At 49.9% G+C, this 22,448-nt stretch overlaps 1 protein-coding gene across 1 annotated transcript in view; it reads right to left on the bottom strand.

The window, feature by feature from the left end:
- LOC134655108 (guanine nucleotide exchange factor subunit Rich) overlaps positions 1-20,799 on the bottom strand; it is a 51,766-nt gene extending 30,967 nt beyond the window's left edge. The window contains exons 1-16 of the mRNA XM_063510570.1: positions 20,532-20,799; positions 20,306-20,413; positions 19,410-19,559; positions 18,644-18,827; positions 17,763-17,896; positions 15,461-15,552; positions 15,025-15,141; positions 14,524-14,680; positions 13,652-13,765; positions 12,662-12,831; positions 12,000-12,087; positions 11,540-11,708; positions 1,566-1,666; positions 870-960; positions 403-518; positions 224-256 (exon numbers count right to left, since the gene is read on the bottom strand). Coding sequence (XP_063366640.1) covers positions 224-256; positions 403-518; positions 870-960; positions 1,566-1,666; positions 11,540-11,708; positions 12,000-12,087; positions 12,662-12,831; positions 13,652-13,765; positions 14,524-14,680; positions 15,025-15,141; positions 15,461-15,552; positions 17,763-17,896; positions 18,644-18,827; positions 19,410-19,559; positions 20,306-20,413; positions 20,532-20,669 — 1,962 coding nt within the window. The 5' untranslated portion in view covers positions 20,670-20,799. The remainder of the gene's footprint in view (positions 1-223; positions 257-402; positions 519-869; positions 961-1,565; positions 1,667-11,539; positions 11,709-11,999; positions 12,088-12,661; positions 12,832-13,651; positions 13,766-14,523; positions 14,681-15,024; positions 15,142-15,460; positions 15,553-17,762; positions 17,897-18,643; positions 18,828-19,409; positions 19,560-20,305; positions 20,414-20,531) is intronic.
- Positions 20,800-22,448: the final 1,649 nt, after the last annotated feature.

Raw genomic sequence — 22,448 nt, 5'->3', positions numbered from 1 at the left:
GACACGTCCACCTGCACGCTCGATGTTGCCCGCTGTGGTATCTCTGTAGCACACAGTAATGTTACCAGCGAGTCGGGCTGCTGCACGGCGGGCTGGCGCTGGCAGTCCTGCAGCCGGCACAGCGACGCCGACACCACGCACGCCGGGTGCGACAGAGCGGACACGTCACCTGCACGCTCGATGTTGCCCGCTGTGGTATCTCTGTAGCACACAGTAACGTTACCAGCGAGTCGGGCTGCTGCACGGCGGGCTGGCGCTGGCAGTCCTGCAACCGGCACAGCGACGCCGACACCACGCACGCCGGGTGCGACAGAGCGGACACGTCACCTGCACGCTCGATGTTGCCCGCTGTGGTATCTCTGTAGCACACAGTAACGTTACCAGCGAGTCGGGCTGCTGCACGGCGGGCTGGCGCTGGCAGTCCTGCAGCCGGCACAGCGACGCCGACACCACGCACGCCGGGTGCGACAGAGCGGACACGTCCACCGCCTGCACGCATCGCATCTCGATGTTGCCCGCTAAAAAAATAGTGTTGCTAGAGGAATACGCATCAAAGATCACAAATGTATTGGAGCTGCTAAAACGTCGCCTGAGCCATTGGCATTACCTTAGGTCGGTTCGCTGTTATAAATGCGTTCGGTTCTGCATCAGTAATCAAAAATTATCTGACGATGACATTATACTGATTATAGTATATCTTATGTAACGGGCATTAAGAACGTAATTGCCGCCAAGTTTTCAACAGTGACTATTCTTGATCGGGTTAAAAACCCATAAATCGCTAGCTCCTGTTTAAGACTAAGATTTTCAGACATATTTAAAACGCACTCATAGATAGAATAGTAAATGTTGATATTCTTAGAACTCACTATTGTCAGTACAGCTCAGTTCGTAAATGGTGACGAGCGCGTCCGCTCCGAACACGACCAGCTGATCTTCCAGCGCGTCCAGCACGAAAACCTGCGTAACAGTGTTTATGTTAGTCTGTGTATATCAACTCAAACAGGCATAAATGAGCAGAGAGAGCCAATAGTGGGACACAACTAAGTAAATAAATAAATAATAGCCAGGCCCACGGTAAATAAAACAAACTAGGATATTTTGCCGGTGCCGAAACGCTCCGTGCATGGCACGCAACGTTGCCAGAACGGTACGTGCAGGCGGCGAAACGGTGAGCATACGGGTTATAACAGCCTATGGTGACCGTTGTAAACCCGTTATAAACGCGTTGCCGTATCTGTTGCTCGCTCTTGCCAGTATGATAACCATTCACTGCCTCTTTCTGACGAGTCTGCTTCTCGCGAATAAAAGGCGGGTACTAAGGGGATGAAACGCGGATGCTACAGGGATTATAGGCGGATGCAATGGGGATGATACGCAGTTACTGCGGGCACTAAACCCGTTATGTACGGATATGAAACAATGTGGACACGGTGTCGTGGGCATAGTAGTCCGTGTCGCGTTACATTCCGTGCCTGATACGTTCATAGCACGGTCATGGTATGATACGGTGTAGTGGGCAGAGACCTTAAACGGTAACTAAATCAAAACAAATGCGAGTGCACCTGAGAATGTACTCGGACGATCTTCGCGAACCGATTGTCCAGCTTGGAGTCGCGCGGGTAGAAGCGGATCTCGTCGTGGCCGTCCACGATACTGTAGCAACCTGGAACGGAAGCTTGTCTTACTAATTTGTACCTTCTCGTGAAGGCCATAAAGATGGAACTTGCTTGTGTAATTATAATTTTTTTCATATATTTGGTCAATCGGATGTTAAATAAATCAGAAAGAAAAAACGGTCTGTATAATCACATCACATAGACCATTACTAGATCATTCTGCTGTTTGAATTGCATTTAGCCAGCAGGGGAAGTCTTTCGCCGGACTTGTACACAATGTGATGGTGTTGTTACAGTTTCTGGTTGCAATGCTCTATAGTAGCCGGTATATGACGTCACGCCGTGACCACGTAACCGAACAAACACCCAGCAAGGAGATCCAGACGCGGAACTGGCACTGGATTGAGCATATCCTCTGGAAACCTGACACCCACCTATCCAAAGTGGCCCTGACCTGGAAGTAAACGGTAAACAGAAACAGTACTTACAACAAGAGTTGGGTGTATTGGGGTTACCCAAGCTGCCCAGGATCGGAGTCAGTGGAAGAATATGATTCGAGCCCTAAACCCCAGCAGCGGGTAACAGGATGAAAAGAAGATGATGTCACGCACCTATGACGATGTAGTCGCGCCACCACAGCATGCCGCCGGTGACGGTGAACTCCTTCTCCTGCGACTCGTTGCCGAACAGCTTCCAGCGGCGCGCGGCGCAGCTGTAGTGCGCGAGGCCGGCCCGGCCTGCCACGCACACGTTCACCCCGGTCTATGTGACAGTATCTATATACATCAGGGGGTGTGTCACCTATGACGATGTAGTCGCGCCACCACAGCATGCCGCCGGTGACGGTGAACTCCTTCTCCTGCGACTCGTTGCCGAACAGCTTCCAGCGGCGCGCGGCGCAGCTGTAGTGCGCGAGGCCGGCCCGGCCTGCCACGCACACGTTCACCCCGGTCTATGTGACAGTATCTATATACATCAGGGGGTGTGTCACCTATGACGATGTAGTCGCGCCACCACAGCATGCCGCCGGTGACGGTGAACTCCTTCTCCTGCGACTCGTTGCCGAACAGCTTCCAGCGGCGCGCGGCGCAGCTGTAGTGCGCGAGGCCGGCCCGGCCTGCCACGCACACGTTCACCCCGGTCTATGTGACAGTATCTATATACATCAGGGGGTGTGTCACCTATGACGATGTAGTCGCGCCACCACAGCATGCCGCCGGTGACGGTGAACTCCTTCTCCTGCGACTCGTTGCCGAACAGCTTCCAGCGGCGCGCGGCGCAGCTGTAGTGCGCGAGGCCGGCCCGGCCTGCCACGCACACGTTCACCCCGGTCTATGTGACAGTATCTATATACATCAGGGGGTGTGTCACCTATGACGATGTAGTCGCGCCACCACAGCATGCCGCCGGTGACGGTGAACTCCTTCTCCTGCGACTCGTTGCCGAACAGCTTCCAGCGGCGCGCGGCGCAGCTGTAGTGCGCGAGGCCGGCCCGGCCTGCCACGCACACGTTCACCCCGGTCTATGTGACAGTATCTATATACATCAGGGGGTGTGTCACCTATGACGATGTAGTCGCGCCACCACAGCATGCCGCCGGTGACGGTGAACTCCTTCTCCTGCGACTCGTTGCCGAACAGCTTCCAGCGGCGCGCGGCGCAGCTGTAGTGCGCGAGGCCGGCCCGGCCTGCCACGCACACGTTCACCCCGGTCTATGTGACAGTATCTATATACATCAGGGGGTGTGTCACCTATGACGATGTAGTCGCGCCACCACAGCATGCCGCCGGTGACGGTGAACTCCTTCTCCTGCGACTCGTTGCCGAACAGCTTCCAGCGGCGCGCGGCGCAGCTGTAGTGCGCGAGGCCGGCCCGGCCTGCCACGCACACGTTCACCCCGGTCTATGTGACAGTATCTATATACATCAGGGGGTGTGTCACCTATGACGATGTAGTCGCGCCACCACAGCATGCCGCCGGTGACGGTGAACTCCTTCTCCTGCGACTCGTTGCCGAACAGCTTCCAGCGGCGCGCGGCGCAGCTGTAGTGCGCGAGGCCGGCCCGGCCTGCCACGCACACGTTCACCCCGGTCTATGTGACAGTATCTATATACATCAGGGGGTGTGTCACCTATGACGATGTAGTCGCGCCACCACAGCATGCCGCCGGTGACGGTGAACTCCTTCTCCTGCGACTCGTTGCCGAACAGCTTCCAGCGGCGCGCGGCGCAGCTGTAGTGCGCGAGGCCGGCCCGGCCTGCCACGCACACGTTCACCCCGGTCTATGTGACAGTATCTATATACATCAGGGGGTGTGTCACCTATGACGATGTAGTCGCGCCACCACAGCATGCCGCCGGTGACGGTGAACTCCTTCTCCTGCGACTCGTTGCCGAACAGCTTCCAGCGGCGCGCGGCGCAGCTGTAGTGCGCGAGGCCGGCCCGGCCTGCCACGCACACGTTCACCCCGGTCTATGTGACAGTATCTATATACATCAGGGGGTGTGTCACCTATGACGATGTAGTCGCGCCACCACAGCATGCCGCCGGTGACGGTGAACTCCTTCTCCTGCGACTCGTTGCCGAACAGCTTCCAGCGGCGCGCGGCGCAGCTGTAGTGCGCGAGGCCGGCCCGGCCTGCCACGCACACGTTCACCCCGGTCTATGTGACAGTATCTATATACATCAGGGGGTGTGTCACCTATGACGATGTAGTCGCGCCACCACAGCATGCCGCCGGTGACGGTGAACTCCTTCTCCTGCGACTCGTTGCCGAACAGCTTCCACGGCGCGCGGCGCAGCTGTAGTGCGCGAGGCCGGCCCGGCCTGCCACGCACACGTTCACCCCGGTTTATGTGACAGTATCTATATACATCAGGGGGTGTGTCACCTATGACGATGTAGTCGCGCCACCACAGCATGCCGCCGGTGACGGTGAACTCCTTCTCCTGCGACTCGTTGCCGAACAGCTTCCAGCGGCGCGCGGCGCAGCTGTAGTGCGCGAGGCCGGCCCGGCCTGCCACGCACACGTTCACCCCGGTCTATGTGACAGTATCTATATACATCAGGGGGTGTGTCACCTATGACGATGTAGTCGCGCCACCACAGCATGCCGCCGGTGACGGTGAACTCCTTCTCCTGCGACTCGTTGCCGAACAGCTTCCAGCGGCGCGCGGCGCAGCTGTAGTGCGCGAGGCCGGCCCGGCCTGCCACGCACACGTTCACCCCGGTCTATGTGACAGTATCTATATACATCAGGGGGTGTGTCACCTATGACGATGTAGTCTCGCCACCACAGCATGCCGCCGGTGACGGTGAACTCCTTCTCCTGCGACTCGTTGCCGAACAGCTTCCAGCGGCGCGCGGCGCAGCTGTAGTGCGCGAGGCCGGCCCGGCCTGCCACGCACACGTTCACCCCGGTCTATGTGACAGTATCTATATACATCAGGGGGTGTGTCACCTATGACGATGTAGTCGCGCCACCACAGCATGCCGCCGGTGACGGTGAACTCCTTCTCCTGCGACTCGTTGCCGAACAGCTTCCAGCGGCGCGCGGCGCAGCTGTAGTGCGCGAGGCCGGCCCGGCCTGCCACGCACACGTTCACCCCGGTCTATGTGACAGTATCTATATACATCAGGGGGTGTGTCACCTATGACGATGTAGTCGCGCCACCACAGCATGCCGCCGGTGACGGTGAACTCCTTCTCCTGCGACTCGTTGCCGAACAGCTTCCAGCGGCGCGCGGCGCAGCTGTAGTGCGCGAGGCCGGCCCGGCCTGCCACGCACACGTTCACCCCGGTCTATGTGACAGTATCTATATACATCAGGGGGTGTGTCACCTATGACGATGTAGTCGCGCCACCACAGCATGCCGCCGGTGACGGTGAACTCCTTCTCCTGCGACTCGTTGCCGAACAGCTTCCAGCGGCGCGCGGCGCAGCTGTAGTGCGCGAGGCCGGCCCGGCCTGCCACGCACACGTTCACCCCGGTCTATGTGACAGTATCTATATACATCAGGGGGTGTGTCACCTATGACGATGTAGTCTCGCCACCACAGCATGCCGCCGGTGACGGTGAACTCCTTCTCCTGCGACTCGTTGCCGAACAGCTTCCAGCGGCGCGCGGCGCAGCTGTAGTGCGCGAGGCCGGCCCGGCCTGCCACGCACACGTTCACCCCGGTCTATGTGACAGTATCTATATACATCAGGGGGTGTGTCACCTATGACGATGTAGTCGCGCCACCACAGCATGCCGCCGGTGACGGTGAACTCCTTCTCCTGCGACTCGTTGCCGAACAGCTTCCAGCGGCGCGCGGCGCAGCTGTAGTGCGCGAGGCCGGCCCGGCCTGCCACGCACACGTTCACCCCGGTCTATGTGACAGTATCTATATACATCAGGGGGTGTGTCACCTATGACGATGTAGTCTCGCCACCACAGCATGCCGCCGGTGACGGTGAACTCCTTCTCCTGCGACTCGTTGCCGAACAGCTTCCAGCGGCGCGCGGCGCAGCTGTAGTGCGCGAGGCCGGCCCGGCCTGCCACGCACACGTTCACCCCGGTCTATGTGACAGTATCTATATACATCAGGGGGTGTGTCACCTATGACGATGTAGTCGCGCCACCACAGCATGCCGCCGGTGACGGTGAACTCCTTCTCCTGCGACTCGTTGCCGAACAGCTTCCAGCGGCGCGCGGCGCAGCTGTAGTGCGCGAGGCCGGCCCGGCCTGCCACGCACACGTTCACCCCGGTCTATGTGACAGTATCTATATACATCAGGGGGTGTGTCACCTATGACGATGTAGTCGCGCCACCACAGCATGCCGCCGGTGACGGTGAACTCCTTCTCCTGCGACTCGTTGCCGAACAGCTTCCAGCGGCGCGCGGCGCAGCTGTAGTGCGCGAGGCCGGCCCGGCCTGCCACGCACACGTTCACCCCGGTCTATGTGACAGTATCTATATACATCAGGGGGTGTGTCACCTATGACGATGTAGTCGCGCCACCACAGCATGCCGCCGGTGACGGTGAACTCCTTCTCCTGCGACTCGTTGCCGAACAGCTTCCAGCGGCGCGCGGCGCAGCTGTAGTGCGCGAGGCCGGCCCGGCCTGCCACGCACACGTTCACCCCGGTCTATGTGACAGTATCTATATACATCAGGGGGTGTGTCACCTATGACGATGTAGTCGCGCCACCACAGCATGCCGCCGGTGACGGTGAACTCCTTCTCCTGCGACTCGTTGCCGAACAGCTTCCAGCGGCGCGCGGCGCAGCTGTAGTGCGCGAGGCCGGCCCGGCCTGCCACGCACACGTTCACCCCGGTCTATGTGACAGTATCTATATACATCAGGGGGTGTGTCACCTATGACGATGTAGTCGCGCCACCACAGCATGCCGCCGGTGACGGTGAACTCCTTCTCCTGCGACTCGTTGCCGAACAGCTTCCAGCGGCGCGCGGCGCAGCTGTAGTGCGCGAGGCCGGCCCGGCCTGCCACGCACACGTTCACCCCGGTCTATGTGACAGTATCTATATACATCAGGGGGTGTGTCACCTATGACGATGTAGTCGCGCCACCACAGCATGCCGCCGGTGACGGTGAACTCCTTCTCCTGCGACTCGTTGCCGAACAGCTTCCAGCGGCGCGCGGCGCAGCTGTAGTGCGCGAGGCCGGCCCGGCCTGCCACGCACACGTTCACCCCGGTCTATGTGACAGTATCTATATACATCAGGGGGTGTGTCACCTATGACGATGTAGTCGCGCCACCACAGCATGCCGCCGGTGACGGTGAACTCCTTCTCCTGCGACTCGTTGCCGAACAGCTTCCAGCGGCGCGCGGCGCAGCTGTAGTGCGCGAGGCCGGCCCGGCCTGCCACGCACACGTTCACCCCGGTCTATGTGACAGTATCTATATACATCAGGGGGTGTGTCACCTATGACGATGTAGTCGCGCCACCACAGCATGCCGCCGGTGACGGTGAACTCCTTCTCCTGCGACTCGTTGCCGAACAGCTTCCAGCGGCGCGCGGCGCAGCTGTAGTGCGCGAGGCCGGCCCGGCCTGCCACGCACACGTTCACCCCGGTCTATGTGACAGTATCTATATACATCAGGGGGTGTGTCACCTATGACGATGTAGTCGCGCCACCACAGCATGCCGCCGGTGACGGTGAACTCCTTCTCCTGCGACTCGTTGCCGAACAGCTTCCAGCGGCGCGCGGCGCAGCTGTAGTGCGCGAGGCCGGCCCGGCCTGCCACGCACACGTTCACCCCGGTCTATGTGACAGTATCTATATACATCAGGGGGTGTGTCACCTATGACGATGTAGTCGCGCCACCACAGCATGCCGCCGGTGACGGTGAACTCCTTCTCCTGCGACTCGTTGCCGAACAGCTTCCAGCGGCGCGCGGCGCAGCTGTAGTGCGCGAGGCCGGCCCGGCCTGCCACGCACACGTTCACCCCGGTCTATGTGACAGTATCTATATACATCAGGGGGTGTGTCACCTATGACGATGTAGTCGCGCCACCACAGCATGCCGCCGGTGACGGTGAACTCCTTCTCCTGCGACTCGTTGCCGAACAGCTTCCAGCGGCGCGCGGCGCAGCTGTAGTGCGCGAGGCCGGCCCGGCCTGCCACGCACACGTTCACCCCGGTCTATGTGACAGTATCTATATACATCAGGGGGTGTGTCACCTATGACGATGTAGTCGCGCCACCACAGCATGCCGCCGGTGACGGTGAACTCCTTCTCCTGCGACTCGTTGCCGAACAGCTTCCAGCGGCGCGCGGCGCAGCTGTAGTGCGCGAGGCCGGCCCGGCCTGCCACGCACACGTTCACCCCGGTCTATGTGACAGTATCTATATACATCAGGGGGTGTGTCACCTATGACGATGTAGTCGCGCCACCACAGCATGCCGCCGGTGACGGTGAACTCCTTCTCCTGCGACTCGTTGCCGAACAGCTTCCAGCGGCGCGCGGCGCAGCTGTAGTGCGCGAGGCCGGCCCGGCCTGCCACGCACACGTTCACCCCGGTCTATGTGACAGTATCTATATACATCAGGGGGTGTGTCACCTATGACGATGTAGTCGCGCCACCACAGCATGCCGCCGGTGACGGTGAACTCCTTCTCCTGCGACTCGTTGCCGAACAGCTTCCAGCGGCGCGCGGCGCAGCTGTAGTGCGCGAGGCCGGCCCGGCCTGCCACGCACACGTTCACCCCGGTCTATGTGACAGTATCTATATACATCAGGGGGTGTGTCACCTATGACGATGTAGTCGCGCCACCACAGCATGCCGCCGGTGACGGTGAACTCCTTCTCCTGCGACTCGTTGCCGAACAGCTTCCAGCGGCGCGCGGCGCAGCTGTAGTGCGCGAGGCCGGCCCGGCCTGCCACGCACACGTTCACCCCGGTCTATGTGACAGTATCTATATACATCAGGGGGTGTGTCACCTATGACGATGTAGTCGCGCCACCACAGCATGCCGCCGGTGACGGTGAACTCCTTCTCCTGCGACTCGTTGCCGAACAGCTTCCAGCGGCGCGCGGCGCAGCTGTAGTGCGCGAGGCCGGCCCGGCCTGCCACGCACACGTTCACCCCGGTCTATGTGACAGTATCTATATACATCAGGGGGTGTGTCACCTATGACGATGTAGTCGCGCCACCACAGCATGCCGCCGGTGACGGTGAACTCCTTCTCCTGCGACTCGTTGCCGAACAGCTTCCAGCGGCGCGCGGCGCAGCTGTAGTGCGCGAGGCCGGCCCGGCCTGCCACGCACACGTTCACCCCGGTCTATGTGACAGTATCTATATACATCAGGGGGTGTGTCACCTATGACGATGTAGTCGCGCCACCACAGCATGCCGCCGGTGACGGTGAACTCCTTCTCCTGCGACTCGTTGCCGAACAGCTTCCAGCGGCGCGCGGCGCAGCTGTAGTGCGCGAGGCCGGCCCGGCCTGCCACGCACACGTTCACCCCGGTCTATGTGACAGTATCTATATACATCAGGGGGTGTGTCACCTATGACGATGTAGTCGCGCCACCACAGCATGCCGCCGGTGACGGTGAACTCCTTCTCCTGCGACTCGTTGCCGAACAGCTTCCAGCGGCGCGCGGCGCAGCTGTAGTGCGCGAGGCCGGCCCGGCCTGCCACGCACACGTTCACCCCGGTCTATGTGACAGTATCTATATACATCAGGGGGTGTGTCACCTATGACGATGTAGTCGCGCCACCACAGCATGCCGCCGGTGACGGTGAACTCCTTCTCCTGCGACTCGTTGCCGAACAGCTTCCAGCGGCGCGCGGCGCAGCTGTAGTGCGCGAGGCCGGCCCGGCCTGCCACGCACACGTTCACCCCGGTCTATGTGACAGTATCTATATACATCAGGGGGTGTGTCACCTATGACGATGTAGTCGCGCCACCACAGCATGCCGCCGGTGACGGTGAACTCCTTCTCCTGCGACTCGTTGCCGAACAGCTTCCAGCGGCGCGCGGCGCAGCTGTAGTGCGCGAGGCCGGCCCGGCCTGCCACGCACACGTTCACCCCGGTCTATGTGACAGTATCTATATACATCAGGGGGTGTGTCACCTATGACGATGTAGTCGCGCCACCACAGCATGCCGCCGGTGACGGTGAACTCCTTCTCCTGCGACTCGTTGCCGAACAGCTTCCAGCGGCGCGCGGCGCAGCTGTAGTGCGCGAGGCCGGCCCGGCCTGCCACGCACACGTTCACCCCGGTCTATGTGACAGTATCTATATACATCAGGGGGTGTGTCACCTATGACGATGTAGTCGCGCCACCACAGCATGCCGCCGGTGACGGTGAACTCCTTCTCCTGCGACTCGTTGCCGAACAGCTTCCAGCGGCGCGCGGCGCAGCTGTAGTGCGCGAGGCCGGCCCGGCCTGCCACGCACACGTTCACCCCGGTCTATGTGACAGTATCTATATACATCAGGGGGTGTGTCACCTATGACGATGTAGTCTCGCCACCACAGCATGCCGCCGGTGACGGTGAACTCCTTCTCCTGCGACTCGTTGCCGAACAGCTTCCAGCGGCGCGCGGCGCAGCTGTAGTGCGCGAGGCCGGCCCGGCCTGCCACGCACACGTTCACCCCGGTCTATGTGACAGTATCTATATACATCAGGGGGTGTGTCACCTATGACGATGTAGTCGCGCCACCACAGCATGCCGCCGGTGACGGTGAACTCCTTCTCCTGCGACTCGTTGCCGAACAGCTTCCAGCGGCGCGCGGCGCAGCTGTAGTGCGCGAGGCCGGCCCGGCCTGCCACGCACACGTTCACCCCGGTCTATGTGACAGTATCTATATACATCAGGGGGTGTGTCACCTATGACGATGTAGTCGCGCCACCACAGCATGCCGCCGGTGACGGTGAACTCCTTCTCCTGCGACTCGTTGCCGAACAGCTTCCAGCGGCGCGCGGCGCAGCTGTAGTGCGCGAGGCCGGCCCGGCCTGCCACGCACACGTTCACCCCGGTCTATGTGACAGTATCTATATACATCAGGGGGTGTGTCACCTATGACGATGTAGTCTCGCCACCACAGCATGCCGCCGGTGACGGTGAACTCCTTCTCCTGCGACTCGTTGCCGAACAGCTTCCAGCGGCGCGCGGCGCAGCTGTAGTGCGCGAGGCCGGCCCGGCCTGCCACGCACACGTTCACCCCGGTCTATGTGACAGTATCTATATACATCAGGGGGTGTGTCACCTATGACGATGTAGTCGCGCCACCACAGCATGCCGCCGGTGACGGTGAACTCCTTCTCCTGCGACTCGTTGCCGAACAGCTTCCAGCGGCGCGCGGCGCAGCTGTAGTGCGCGAGGCCGGCCCGGCCTGCCACGCACACGTTCACCCCGGTCTATGTGACAGTATCTATATACATCAGGGGGTGTGTCACCTATGACGATGTAGTCTCGCCACCACAGCATGCCGCCGGTGACGGTGAACTCCTTCTCCTGCGACTCGTTGCCGAACAGTTTCCAGCGGCGCGCGGCGCAGCTGTAGTGCGCGAGGCCGGCCCGGCCCGCCACGCACACGTTCACTCCAGTCTCGTCTATGGCGCTGTACTGAATAGATAAATACAGTATTAAAATATTTGATGTTGATTAGTTGATTTAGCGTCAAGATCAAAGTAGTGGGGGATTTAAAAATATGGACACAATCAAGTCTTGACACCGGTGGAGCAACACTCTTAACTGATAATTGGCTGGCGTTAACTAAGGTTCTGATTTCTGAAATGGCAGTACATTATTAGTGATTGTTGTCACCTATATACAATGTCAGTAACGTTAGCATTTGGTAAGGTTATGTTAGTTTGAAACTGTGAAAGAAATCATAAGATCCATTTCAAAACTTACCCTTAGTGGCCAGTTCGTGGCAATATACGTAGCGGGCAGCGGTAGTACAATCCACTGCTTGCGGCACTCGTTGTCATCAACATATTCTCTGTATAAAAAGTTAAGATAAGACTTTTTAGACATTTAACCCCTCGCTTCCCACTCGAGATTATCATCGACTCAGAAAAGTCAATATTAAGTTCTAAATTCAATGTCTGCCGCATGCACCGACAGAGGTGGACCAAAATAGCCACAGTATGGGTGCCGCAAGACAGGCGAGGATCTGGGGCCCGTTTCTCAAAAGCTTGTTACTTGTAATACAAGTGGAAGTCCCTTTCTAACAAAAGCTGTCAAAAAGTGACATCCGCTTGTATTACAAGATTTAGATTTAGATTTTAGATTCAATATTAAATTCATTTTAAAACTTCAACGTCTTTTTTGAAGGCAAATCTATGCCTTTATGACTATGATGGACTTCGTCAACATGTCTTCTAAAGTTACCGAATACGTCGGCCACTTGTGTCTGTGGTAAGGCTCACCTGTATTTAGCGCCGGTGTCATACTCGGGACTCGGCTGGTCGAGTCCGGTCTCCTGATAGGTCTCGGCGGAGGAGTCTATAATGGACATCTTCGTCCACTTCGTCCGGTTGTCTTTTATATCGTCTTGAAGGGGTAAGGCACACCTGTATTTAGCGCTGGTGTCATACTCGGGACTCGGCTGGTCGAGTCCGGTCTCCTGATAGGTTTCAGCTGAGGAGTCTATGATGGACATCTTCGTCCGCTTCGTCAGGTTGTCTTCTAGGTTGACGTAGAGTTTGTCGTCCGCTTGCAGGTAAAGGTGCCGTTGATTGCTCTGTAAGTCAAAAGAATGTTAATATATACATTTTTCTACTCCAGCACTTAAATGTGTCAATTAAATGACTGACAGTGATATCTAAAGCAATGTCATTTGAATGCTTTGTCTATAGGCTCATAAGATGACTGCTAGCAGTCATCTTATGAGTATAATACAACTGCTTTATTTTTTTTAAAGATACAAGTTCCGATCATCTTGATTGAAAGAGGTATGTTTTCATTTACAATAATAACCCTTTTTTTTTTTAAATAATAACTTTTTTTTTTAATAATAACTCTTTTTTTTTAATAATAACTTTTTTTTTTTTTTTTTTTTTTTGCTGCAGCTGTCATAGAAAAAGTAATGTATGCAACAGCTCATAATTGGTTCTTAAAATTCTCGGGTCTTTTTTTACAAAACTCGACTACGTCTCGTTTTGTAACTTCGACCCTTGAATTTTAAGAACCCTTATTATATCACTGTTGCATAAACTACTATTTGCTATGAAGTTACTGGCGATATCGTTGCCCATATCAATTAGGAAGAGATAAAATTTAGAAAAATATTTTCATACCACTGATCGGGAATGTGAAAATAGATGATCTAAATCAAATCCATAAAAGGGGACTTGTTTGAACAGGCAAACAATTATTCTAAGCCGGTAATAATCACTTTCCAGGTGCCCATTGGTCGATAGCCCACCAATACCCGCGTAAAAAGCACTTTGGTTTGTTCAATACATTCTTTCAACATATTATGATACGACTGGCTAGTTATATTACTAAATTCATAAATTGATTTACTCTTATAGTTGATAAGTATTGGCAAACATCCTTACCATACAAGGGTTGACACTGAGTGGACTCTTGATGAAGTCCAGTTGTATCAGATTAGTATTAGAGTCGGCTTCAACTTTCACCATCCACAGCTGATAACCTTCTGTGGCCCATTCCTGAAACATAAACCAATGTTGAAGTAAGGGTACGTCCAGATTTGGCAAACGCCATACGACAAGCGTTATATGTGTTAATTCTTTACTGACTGTAGTCAGACACTTGACTATCGCTCCAAAAGTACCACCCAACAAGGCTCATGACCTTAGCCCGCCGGCATAAGTGTCACAGTTATATTTACCACACGGGGACACGGAGTAACACCAGATTCCACCCAACTTTGAACCTTAATCCTAAGACCTAGAGCAGTGCTTCCTAACCTGGGGGTAATTACCCCCGTGGGGGTAAAACTGCTATTTTACGGGGGTAATAAGCTAACCTAATATAACAACAAACGTACACGTTTTATTCTTTATTACCATTGGGAGGAGGGGTAAAATCAGGTTCCCTAGTTAGTCATAGGGGTAACCGGACTGAAAAGGTTAGGAACCACTGACCTAGAGTCATATTTACTATGCTAAACACAACCAGTGGGTCGTGCTTGCTCACGTCCTGTTTGAGGCCATAGTCCTACGCCAAATAAGACGTCCCAAATGTACACTATACTAAGATTACACCCAATTTAGAACCTTACTCCGCAGACATAGAGATAAATTTACCATGCTGGAGCTGGACACGAGAGGGTTTTGCTTGCTCAAGTCCTGGTTAAAGCCGTAGTCCCACGCGAATGATCACATGAGTAATGCTCCAAATGTGCTCCATGCTGAGATTTCACCCAATCTTGAACCTTACTTCACAGACATAAAGTAATATTTACCATGCTAGACACGGTGAGTGGGTTGTGTTTGCTCAGGTCCTGGTTGAGGCCGTAGTCCCACGCCAAAGAGCACATAAGTAACGCTCCAAAAGTACTCCACACTGAGATTCCGCCCTTCTCCCAACTGACCGCTACTGCTCGGCCGTCGGCCGTCCACCTGTAATGAATAATCAACCTTAACAATAGTACCGTAAGGATCATAGTTACTGTGAATATGCAGCTTTTCGTTGTACCTAACACATATCAACCTTAAAACTACTGAAATAAGGATTAAAATTCATCACACTTAGGTGTCTAACGCTAAGGCTAAACGAAACGGGCGTTTTATAAACCTAATTGACTTACAAAGTAAAAGCAACCTTAATTTTACATGGAGTAGATTGAAACTTGGCTGCCAAGTGATAGGATAAGCCGCACGTAAAACTAAATGTTTCTGAGGCACTTAAAATGGAACTTTAGTGTTATGTAATAAGGATGAAAACTAATAAATGCCAAACCGACCTTATACATTTAACGGGTCCAGGGTCACCGGGGAAATCTTTGGAACTTAACACCATTGTATGAGAAAGCTCTAAACCTCCTGTCGCCTCGTCGATCGTATACATGTCCACTTGTGAACTGAAAAATAATCGTAAAATTAAAACTTTTTTTGCAAAGTTGTGGCCCATTTCTCGACCGATATTAGACTAATATTATTAGTTCACGAACTGTCAAATCGAATGGGTTGCCATGACAACACACTAATAATATTAGACTAATATCTTTCAAGCAATGGGCCCCAGGGGCCCGCTTAGCAACTTCTGCTGCGGAATGTATAAAGAAATGGAAAAAAAATTAAAGCGGGGGTTTTCCGACACTATAAAATGCATGTTCTACTTTAAATCATAAAATAAGCAAAACAGAGGTCTGTAGTGAATGCAAAGAGTAGAGTACTTACTTTTTTCTACCAATGGCGATAAGTCTAAATTTATGGTTGACGCGCACGCACGTCGCGTCATCTATGGCCGGTGCCCAGATGCCCTGGACCGCCTGAAATATAATCAAATAGGGTTAAAAATCCATTATAATAGTTCCACCTGGGAACCAAATTAATCTGTAGTCTATAATGTATCTTTCGCTTCGCTTGTTTTTTTATTATAATTATTAAATAAATTTGCAAAACTTCTTAAAAGTATATTGATTATTGTAAAATAAAAAACAACGGGTTGCACTCCGGGAGTGCCGACAGAAGTGAAAACTCAATGACTAGTCCAAAATGTCTGCAGCACTATGTATAATTGACCCATCCTCTTTTCTATTGAAAAACTTTAGTTCCGAAATTGCTGGCCAGTGAGCTTAAAATTCGAATAGAAATTGTAAAGTTACCTTGCAGACCTCGCATCTAAATATATTCGGTCATGATATTTTGAGTTTTATTCACCAGTACTAGAGTTCACTTTTATTAGCGATTTCATCAAGATGTAGCTTTATTGAATTATATTTGAGTGATATAAAGTTAGAATGTAACTGTGATACACTCGTATTTCAGCCCGTATAAGATTAGAACCTTTATCATGTAATGTCATTGAGTTTTTCTTTATTGATTTAAATGCCATCTAAATGAGTGGCCATCTAAACCTTACGGTCACGTGATCGCCTTACGCTGTCTCGAGTTTATCATTTTTTCCCCACCTCAAAAAGTGCCCAGCGCCGCCAAAGAAGTTTTCACTTCAATAATAAGCAAATGTTGATTGATTTTTATTCCTATGAGCTACGAATTCTTAATTATAAATACATAAATACTTTCTACTATATCTTAGCCACATTTTAAGTCCAATTTCACGTAGGTAAACTATAGCTTTCAACTTACACTCACATAAAATGTTGTTAACTACAATTAACAATTATGTTAGATAGCGACATCTATCTAATAAAATCAATTTGAGCACACAAATCACTTGAAAAACATTAAAAGTTAATAAGATTTAGTTCGAATACAGTTATATAGCAACTTGAGCATTTTTAGCGAATATGTTAACCTTCCTTCGGCAGTCAGGTAAAAATAAGATAGTGCGACTTACGTTAGTGACTAAATGATCCATTTAGTGCAAGTTCAAGGTTGGGGTCAGTTGATGTCAGATATATGTTTACTGTGCACCATATTTCATTGTAATAAGGTAAACAATTGTATACATATATTTGACTTCCTCTATTCAAACAACAGAAAATTAGCACACCTACATAACCTTACCCTCAAATCGGTATCCAACAATATCTGGGGTTGTAAAAATGTAATTTTATGAAAAACAATTCAAAAATACGTATTTATGTAAATATCAATGACTGAGGAAGGATGACTAATCAGACTATAGGGACCGTGCGCGTTTGAGGGTCTGCCACCTTGTGGCCTGAATCGGAAACATATGTGCACATGTACATTGCCAAAGCAAGTGCTACCATCTACCGTTCTCGTCGGTATGTTTCCTTGTGCATATTAGTTTCTGCCATCTTGCGGGCTACATCGGAAGCATAAACGACACATTTACGCCTCGCGCCAAAAATCTGACAGCTCCTATACTAACGCCTATAGTTCATGCACGGGGCCTATTTCATTTCATGTTAAATATTGATGGATAAAACTTTTACTTAACACTAAGAAATACATAGATGTATGTGAGGTGCCCATTCCACTTTGGTTAGCTTAGGACTATAACCCAAAACCCAAACCCTCTTATACACCCAGCTGCTAAATGGCATGGCCACTTTATGAATGAATTCATTTATATGTCCATGCAATTTTGCAGTTCATTGTACATTTCCTGTGCCCAGCAGTTCAGGTGTATGTATTTGTATATTACGTATACATACATATAGATCGGTAATGATGATGACTAATTCAAGGCTTTTGATGACTACTGGCATAGAGAAATATAGTAAGACAAGAGTGCTCACTCCATACATCAGTTTTGGTACCAAAAAGACTATTAATGCTCAACAACATAAGACTTTCCCGTCGGTGCTACATCTATTGTCAAGTAGCAGTACTGATAGTTCCGCTAATCGATGCTAGATGTAGACACTTAAATTAATAGTCTTTTTGGTACCAAAACTGATGTATGCAGTGAGAAATCTATGTATTTTTTTCTCTATCATCTCTATGCCACTGGTAATGATGATGATGACTAATTCAAGGCTTTTGATGACCACCGGTTGTTATAGTTTAACCGTTTACATACTGTATTAATTGCTCGCATGCTTACATTAGGATCAAACTTGAGGTTAGGCGCAGTGAGGTAGGCCGCGCGCCCGTCGTTAAGCGTTATTCCGAACCCGCACACTAGAGGGGAGTACTCTATGTCGTTTACGTGCGTGTTGTCTTCTAGGATGGGCTCCGCTGAAAACAGTTTATAAAATATTAGTGAAATAGTTAATTGTTTATAGTGTACATATATATATATATATATATATATATATATATATATATATATATATATGGCTAAACGCAAGTACAAATACAAAATATGCATGCAAATTTCTCGTATCTCGTTGATTGCTAGGGAGCCTATTAAGTATTAGACAGAGTAGTATTGCCATTCTACACCAAGAGGACCTATGGCAGTCTTCACATTAGAAGCGTATCCGATCCGCCCGCCGCTCCGGTATGTGAGCGGTATCTCGCTATAAACGTACGTAGAGCTGCCTCACATACCGGAGCGACACGTGCAGACTGCAGATCCACATCAGTGTTATAATGATAACCACGTAACGCATACTACTCTGTCTTATATCCAACAGCATTCTGAGCGTGTTTATGGAGCGCGAAAACGGCCCCATGCTCAGCCGTTGGCAGAGACTGCATGCAGTCGTTGTTTAGTCTTAAGTAGTTAGTCTCTTTTTATTTCGTACTAACAGTAGAAATAAGATACATATTAATGTTTAAATTACTAACCATGTATGGACATTTTAGTCTGAAATATTATTTTTTTTCGCTTAACAATATAGAGACTACTAGACGAAAGATACGTTAATATAAAAACAGTTTCATATATAACATAATTTACGTTGTGACGCTTTTGGCTTCTAGGCACAGCATATCAGTGTTGCTTTAATAAGTTTAATATAATATAATAAAGTTTCGAACCTTTAGAGACTTGTTGGTTGATAGAGAAGGGTATCCTTCCAAGGTCGAGGCAGTAGTCGCGATTCTGCGAGCCATCCCAACGGTACCGGAGTAAGTGTGCCCTAGTTGTGCACACCAAGATTTCTGTGCCCGATATACAGCACATACGCGTGATCTGACCGTCCCATACTAGCACTTCTTTGAACTGAAATCAAGAAGAATATTTTAGTCTTTCACCCCACCAACATCATCGTCTTCCTCGCGTTGTCCCGGCATTTTGCCACGGCTCATGGGAGCCTGGGGTCCGCTTAGCAACTAATCGCAAGAATTGGCGTAGGCACTAGCTTTCACCTCACCAACGTGAGGAAAATACTAACTGTAAAATATCAGACAAAATCAAACCAAAGAAACCCAAATGTACAATATTAAATATTTATCATTCAAAAGCCAATTCAACCAGTCAACATAAGGAAACAACTCAAAATTTGCCTCAGATTACTTTGCCTCACATGTGAATAAAATGCAACTTTCTTCTTCGTTTTTCAACAATCAAGAGAGCCTTTACCAGCTGGTGCGGTCTGCGGTGAAAACAATATTGTTTTGTAGAAAGTATGGGCAGATTTCCGCAACTCAAGCACTAGCACTGCGTTTCACAAAATCAAGCAAATCCAACTCTGTTCCCATTAATACTAGAGTTAGGTTTTGGTGGGTTTTGAATGTTGTGATAACTGTACAATAACATTAAAGACCTTTGCAAAGGCATAATAAAACTAAAAAAAAAACAAACCAATGTTATCTTCAGGGAAGGTATGACTTCTTTCACAAAGAGTTCAGCGGAGTCTCTCCGCAGGCTAGCAGTGGGAGGGTCATACTGCTGGTAGGCCGTCTGATCACTCACTACTTCCACATTGTACAGAATCAAATGCCCTTCTGATGTCTGCAATAAAATATATGGGAAATAGTCACATAATTTCTATTAATTAAAGCTATCTAAGTTCTGTGTTTTAGTTTGTTTGAAACATAGACTAGGAATCCTCTAGATGGAGTTTAGAGCAATTATTTCATGAAACCGATGCTGCCAAAAATACGGGGGTGCGGGGGGACGAGGTGAGCGAATCCCGTGCCGTGATTGGTCCGTTCAAAGACACGGACCAATCACGGCACGGGATTCTGACACTTTGACTTGAAGATGGAGTAAAACTACTGTATGTATAAAGTGGCAGAGGGGATAGCGTTACTATGCTCAGTCTAGAGGATGTCTTGTCTGTGGTTTGAAATTATATATTTATCTTAAGTTTTTGCATATGGGGCTATACTGCCAGCCAACCTGTTGGTTAGGGTGGTTTATTTTTGTGATTGGGTTTTTTATAAACATAATTTAATACTTTTTATACTTCTTGTTAGTTTGATACATACTTAATTATATTTCCAAGTTTTCATTTACTTTGAATTTTGTAAATCATAATATGTCACTAAAAATTTATCTTTTATTTAAATAAAAGCCTTTTCACATAGTATCTATAGAAAAAGCCTTGTTATAAGCAATCATAGGATGGAATCAACAAAAGAATATTTATAAATATTCTCAACTACATACTAATAGATTATTTTTATAAGATTTACTGACAATACCACTATGGAATTAGTTATATTTTGTACAGACAGATAATATAAATGTATTACCGAAATGCATATCATGGAAGAGTCTGGTTTCCATTCCACTCCGACATTAACCCCGAGGCGCTGCAAGGATTCAGTGCTGCGCTTATGATGCACAATAGGTACACTTGGCTGGAACACAAGAGAAATATGAAATTTTAGTCAATATTGTTACTCATTTCTTGGTGCAAAAAGGACTGTTTCCTGCATTTTAACTAATTCACCAAACAACATCAGAATTTCGACTTACCTTACAAAACCATACCATTAAACAGTCCTCGCTGAGCGAGGCGAACAATATTTTATCTCTGTTTGAAACAATCTGAATGATTTGATGATCTGCTGTGGGATTTTTCAGAACTTTGGGCCATCCTATTGGAAAGTACATTGTGCTCAATCAACATTTGATGCACTAGCAATTGAATATTGATTCCGGTAGGCAACAGCCGTTCAGCTTGCTATAATTTATAAAGCATACTAGATGAAACGAGAGTTAACGCATAATTTTGCAAGTAAATACTCTCACAACAAAACACACGTCTCGAGTCTCGACGTCTCATTTTCATTTGTCAATTTTTTGACAATCCAATGTCAGTGTTACTAGATACAAATGTAAAACAAGTAATTACTTGAATTTGTGTTAAGAATATCATATTATACCTTGGAGGATACAACTAACTTTGATTATATCCTCCAAGTATTATACTTATCATTACAAAAAACTTATAGAAGTAGGTAAAGTAGTATTCAGACAAGACAATTTTTCGCCAATCTGATGAAATTCTCCGATCGAATCAGCAGGTGCGGACACATAAATGCCAATTTTCCAGTCAATTTTCATAGTAATTATAGCTGGTCAACCAAATCTTGCCAGTAAAAAAAGGCGCGAAATTCAAATTTTCTATGGGACGATATCCCTTCGCGCCTACATTTTTCAAAATTGCCGCTTTTTTCTACTGTCAAGATCTGGTTGACCAAGTATATCTATGGAATGAAAATTTCCTGATCAAATCGACTGATTTGATCAGTCCCGTCTGGATGCCACTTAAATATAAGTTCATAAGGCCAAGCACGCACCACGATTTTCATTTTTGCGACACGATTTTAGAATCGCGCTGTTATATATCGCAGAAAATGCGATGAAAAAGTCGACGATTTGTTCATTCTCAACATGGATTTCGTACCAGAGGGCCTACCGCGAACCACGTTCGATGTGTTGCCTTTCTGTCACACTTACGTACGAATTTACAAGTGCGACAGAGAGGCAACACGTTGAACGTGGTTCGCGGTAGGCCCTCTGAGGGCCTACCGCGAACCACGTCGCTTGTCGCTTGTCGTGAAACGTGTCTTCAATATGCGATCGCTGTATGACTTTGAGTATTTATACCACAAAGGTGATCTCCTTCTATTTCCATAATTATTAATTAAATGGTCAACATCTAGCGTCTCATCTTGTGACTCCATTGGAAAAGCAGGTTCCAACATGTTGACGCTTGGAGAGCGAAATGGCGACTGAGGTCCGGGGTCCCCGCCGTTTTATTATCGCAGTGCGCGCGGAGCCATACAACTCCGTATGCTGCAATTCACTTTGCGACAATCGCGTCGCGAGCAGTCGCGGAAAAATGTGGCAAATCACAATTTTAAAATCGCTGCGATTTTTTTGTCGTATATGCGTGCACTGACATATAAACACATACGTCGCATTTCTGCAACAAAATTATCGCACGACAAAAAATCGTAGTGCGCGCTTGGCCTAAAACTATATTTAATTCATATAATACAAGAACATAGTACAAATTTGAAAAATGTAAGTGCGAAGGGGATATCGTCCCGTAGAAAATTTGAATTTCGCGCCTTTTTTTACTGACAAGATTTGCTTGACCAGCTATAATTGACTTTTAAACATCTCAGATAAAAAATTAGTTAAATGGCAACATTATACACAGTGAAGGCGTTTTTTATTTACCCTTTAACCGATTATCTTGAAAAAAAATTCGGTTATCACCAATAAAGAACCGGCCAATAACCGGTTTAACTTAAGCTTTGGATTCCTCCGAAAACGGTGCCGTCATATTACGGCCGTAATATAGCGGTGAATGACGTCACTAGAACGTTGTCTATGTAAACAAGATGGCGCGGTTTCCTAGACGGCGTTGATTGTCAACGT

The sequence above is a fragment of the Cydia amplana genome, chromosome 16 (genome assembly GCF_948474715.1).
Source record: "Cydia amplana chromosome 16, ilCydAmpl1.1, whole genome shotgun sequence".
Classification (NCBI taxonomy): Eukaryota; Metazoa; Arthropoda; class Insecta; order Lepidoptera; family Tortricidae; genus Cydia; species Cydia amplana.
The sequence above is the reverse complement of the archived record's forward strand: the minus strand, read 5'-3'. Positions and strand labels throughout refer to the sequence as shown.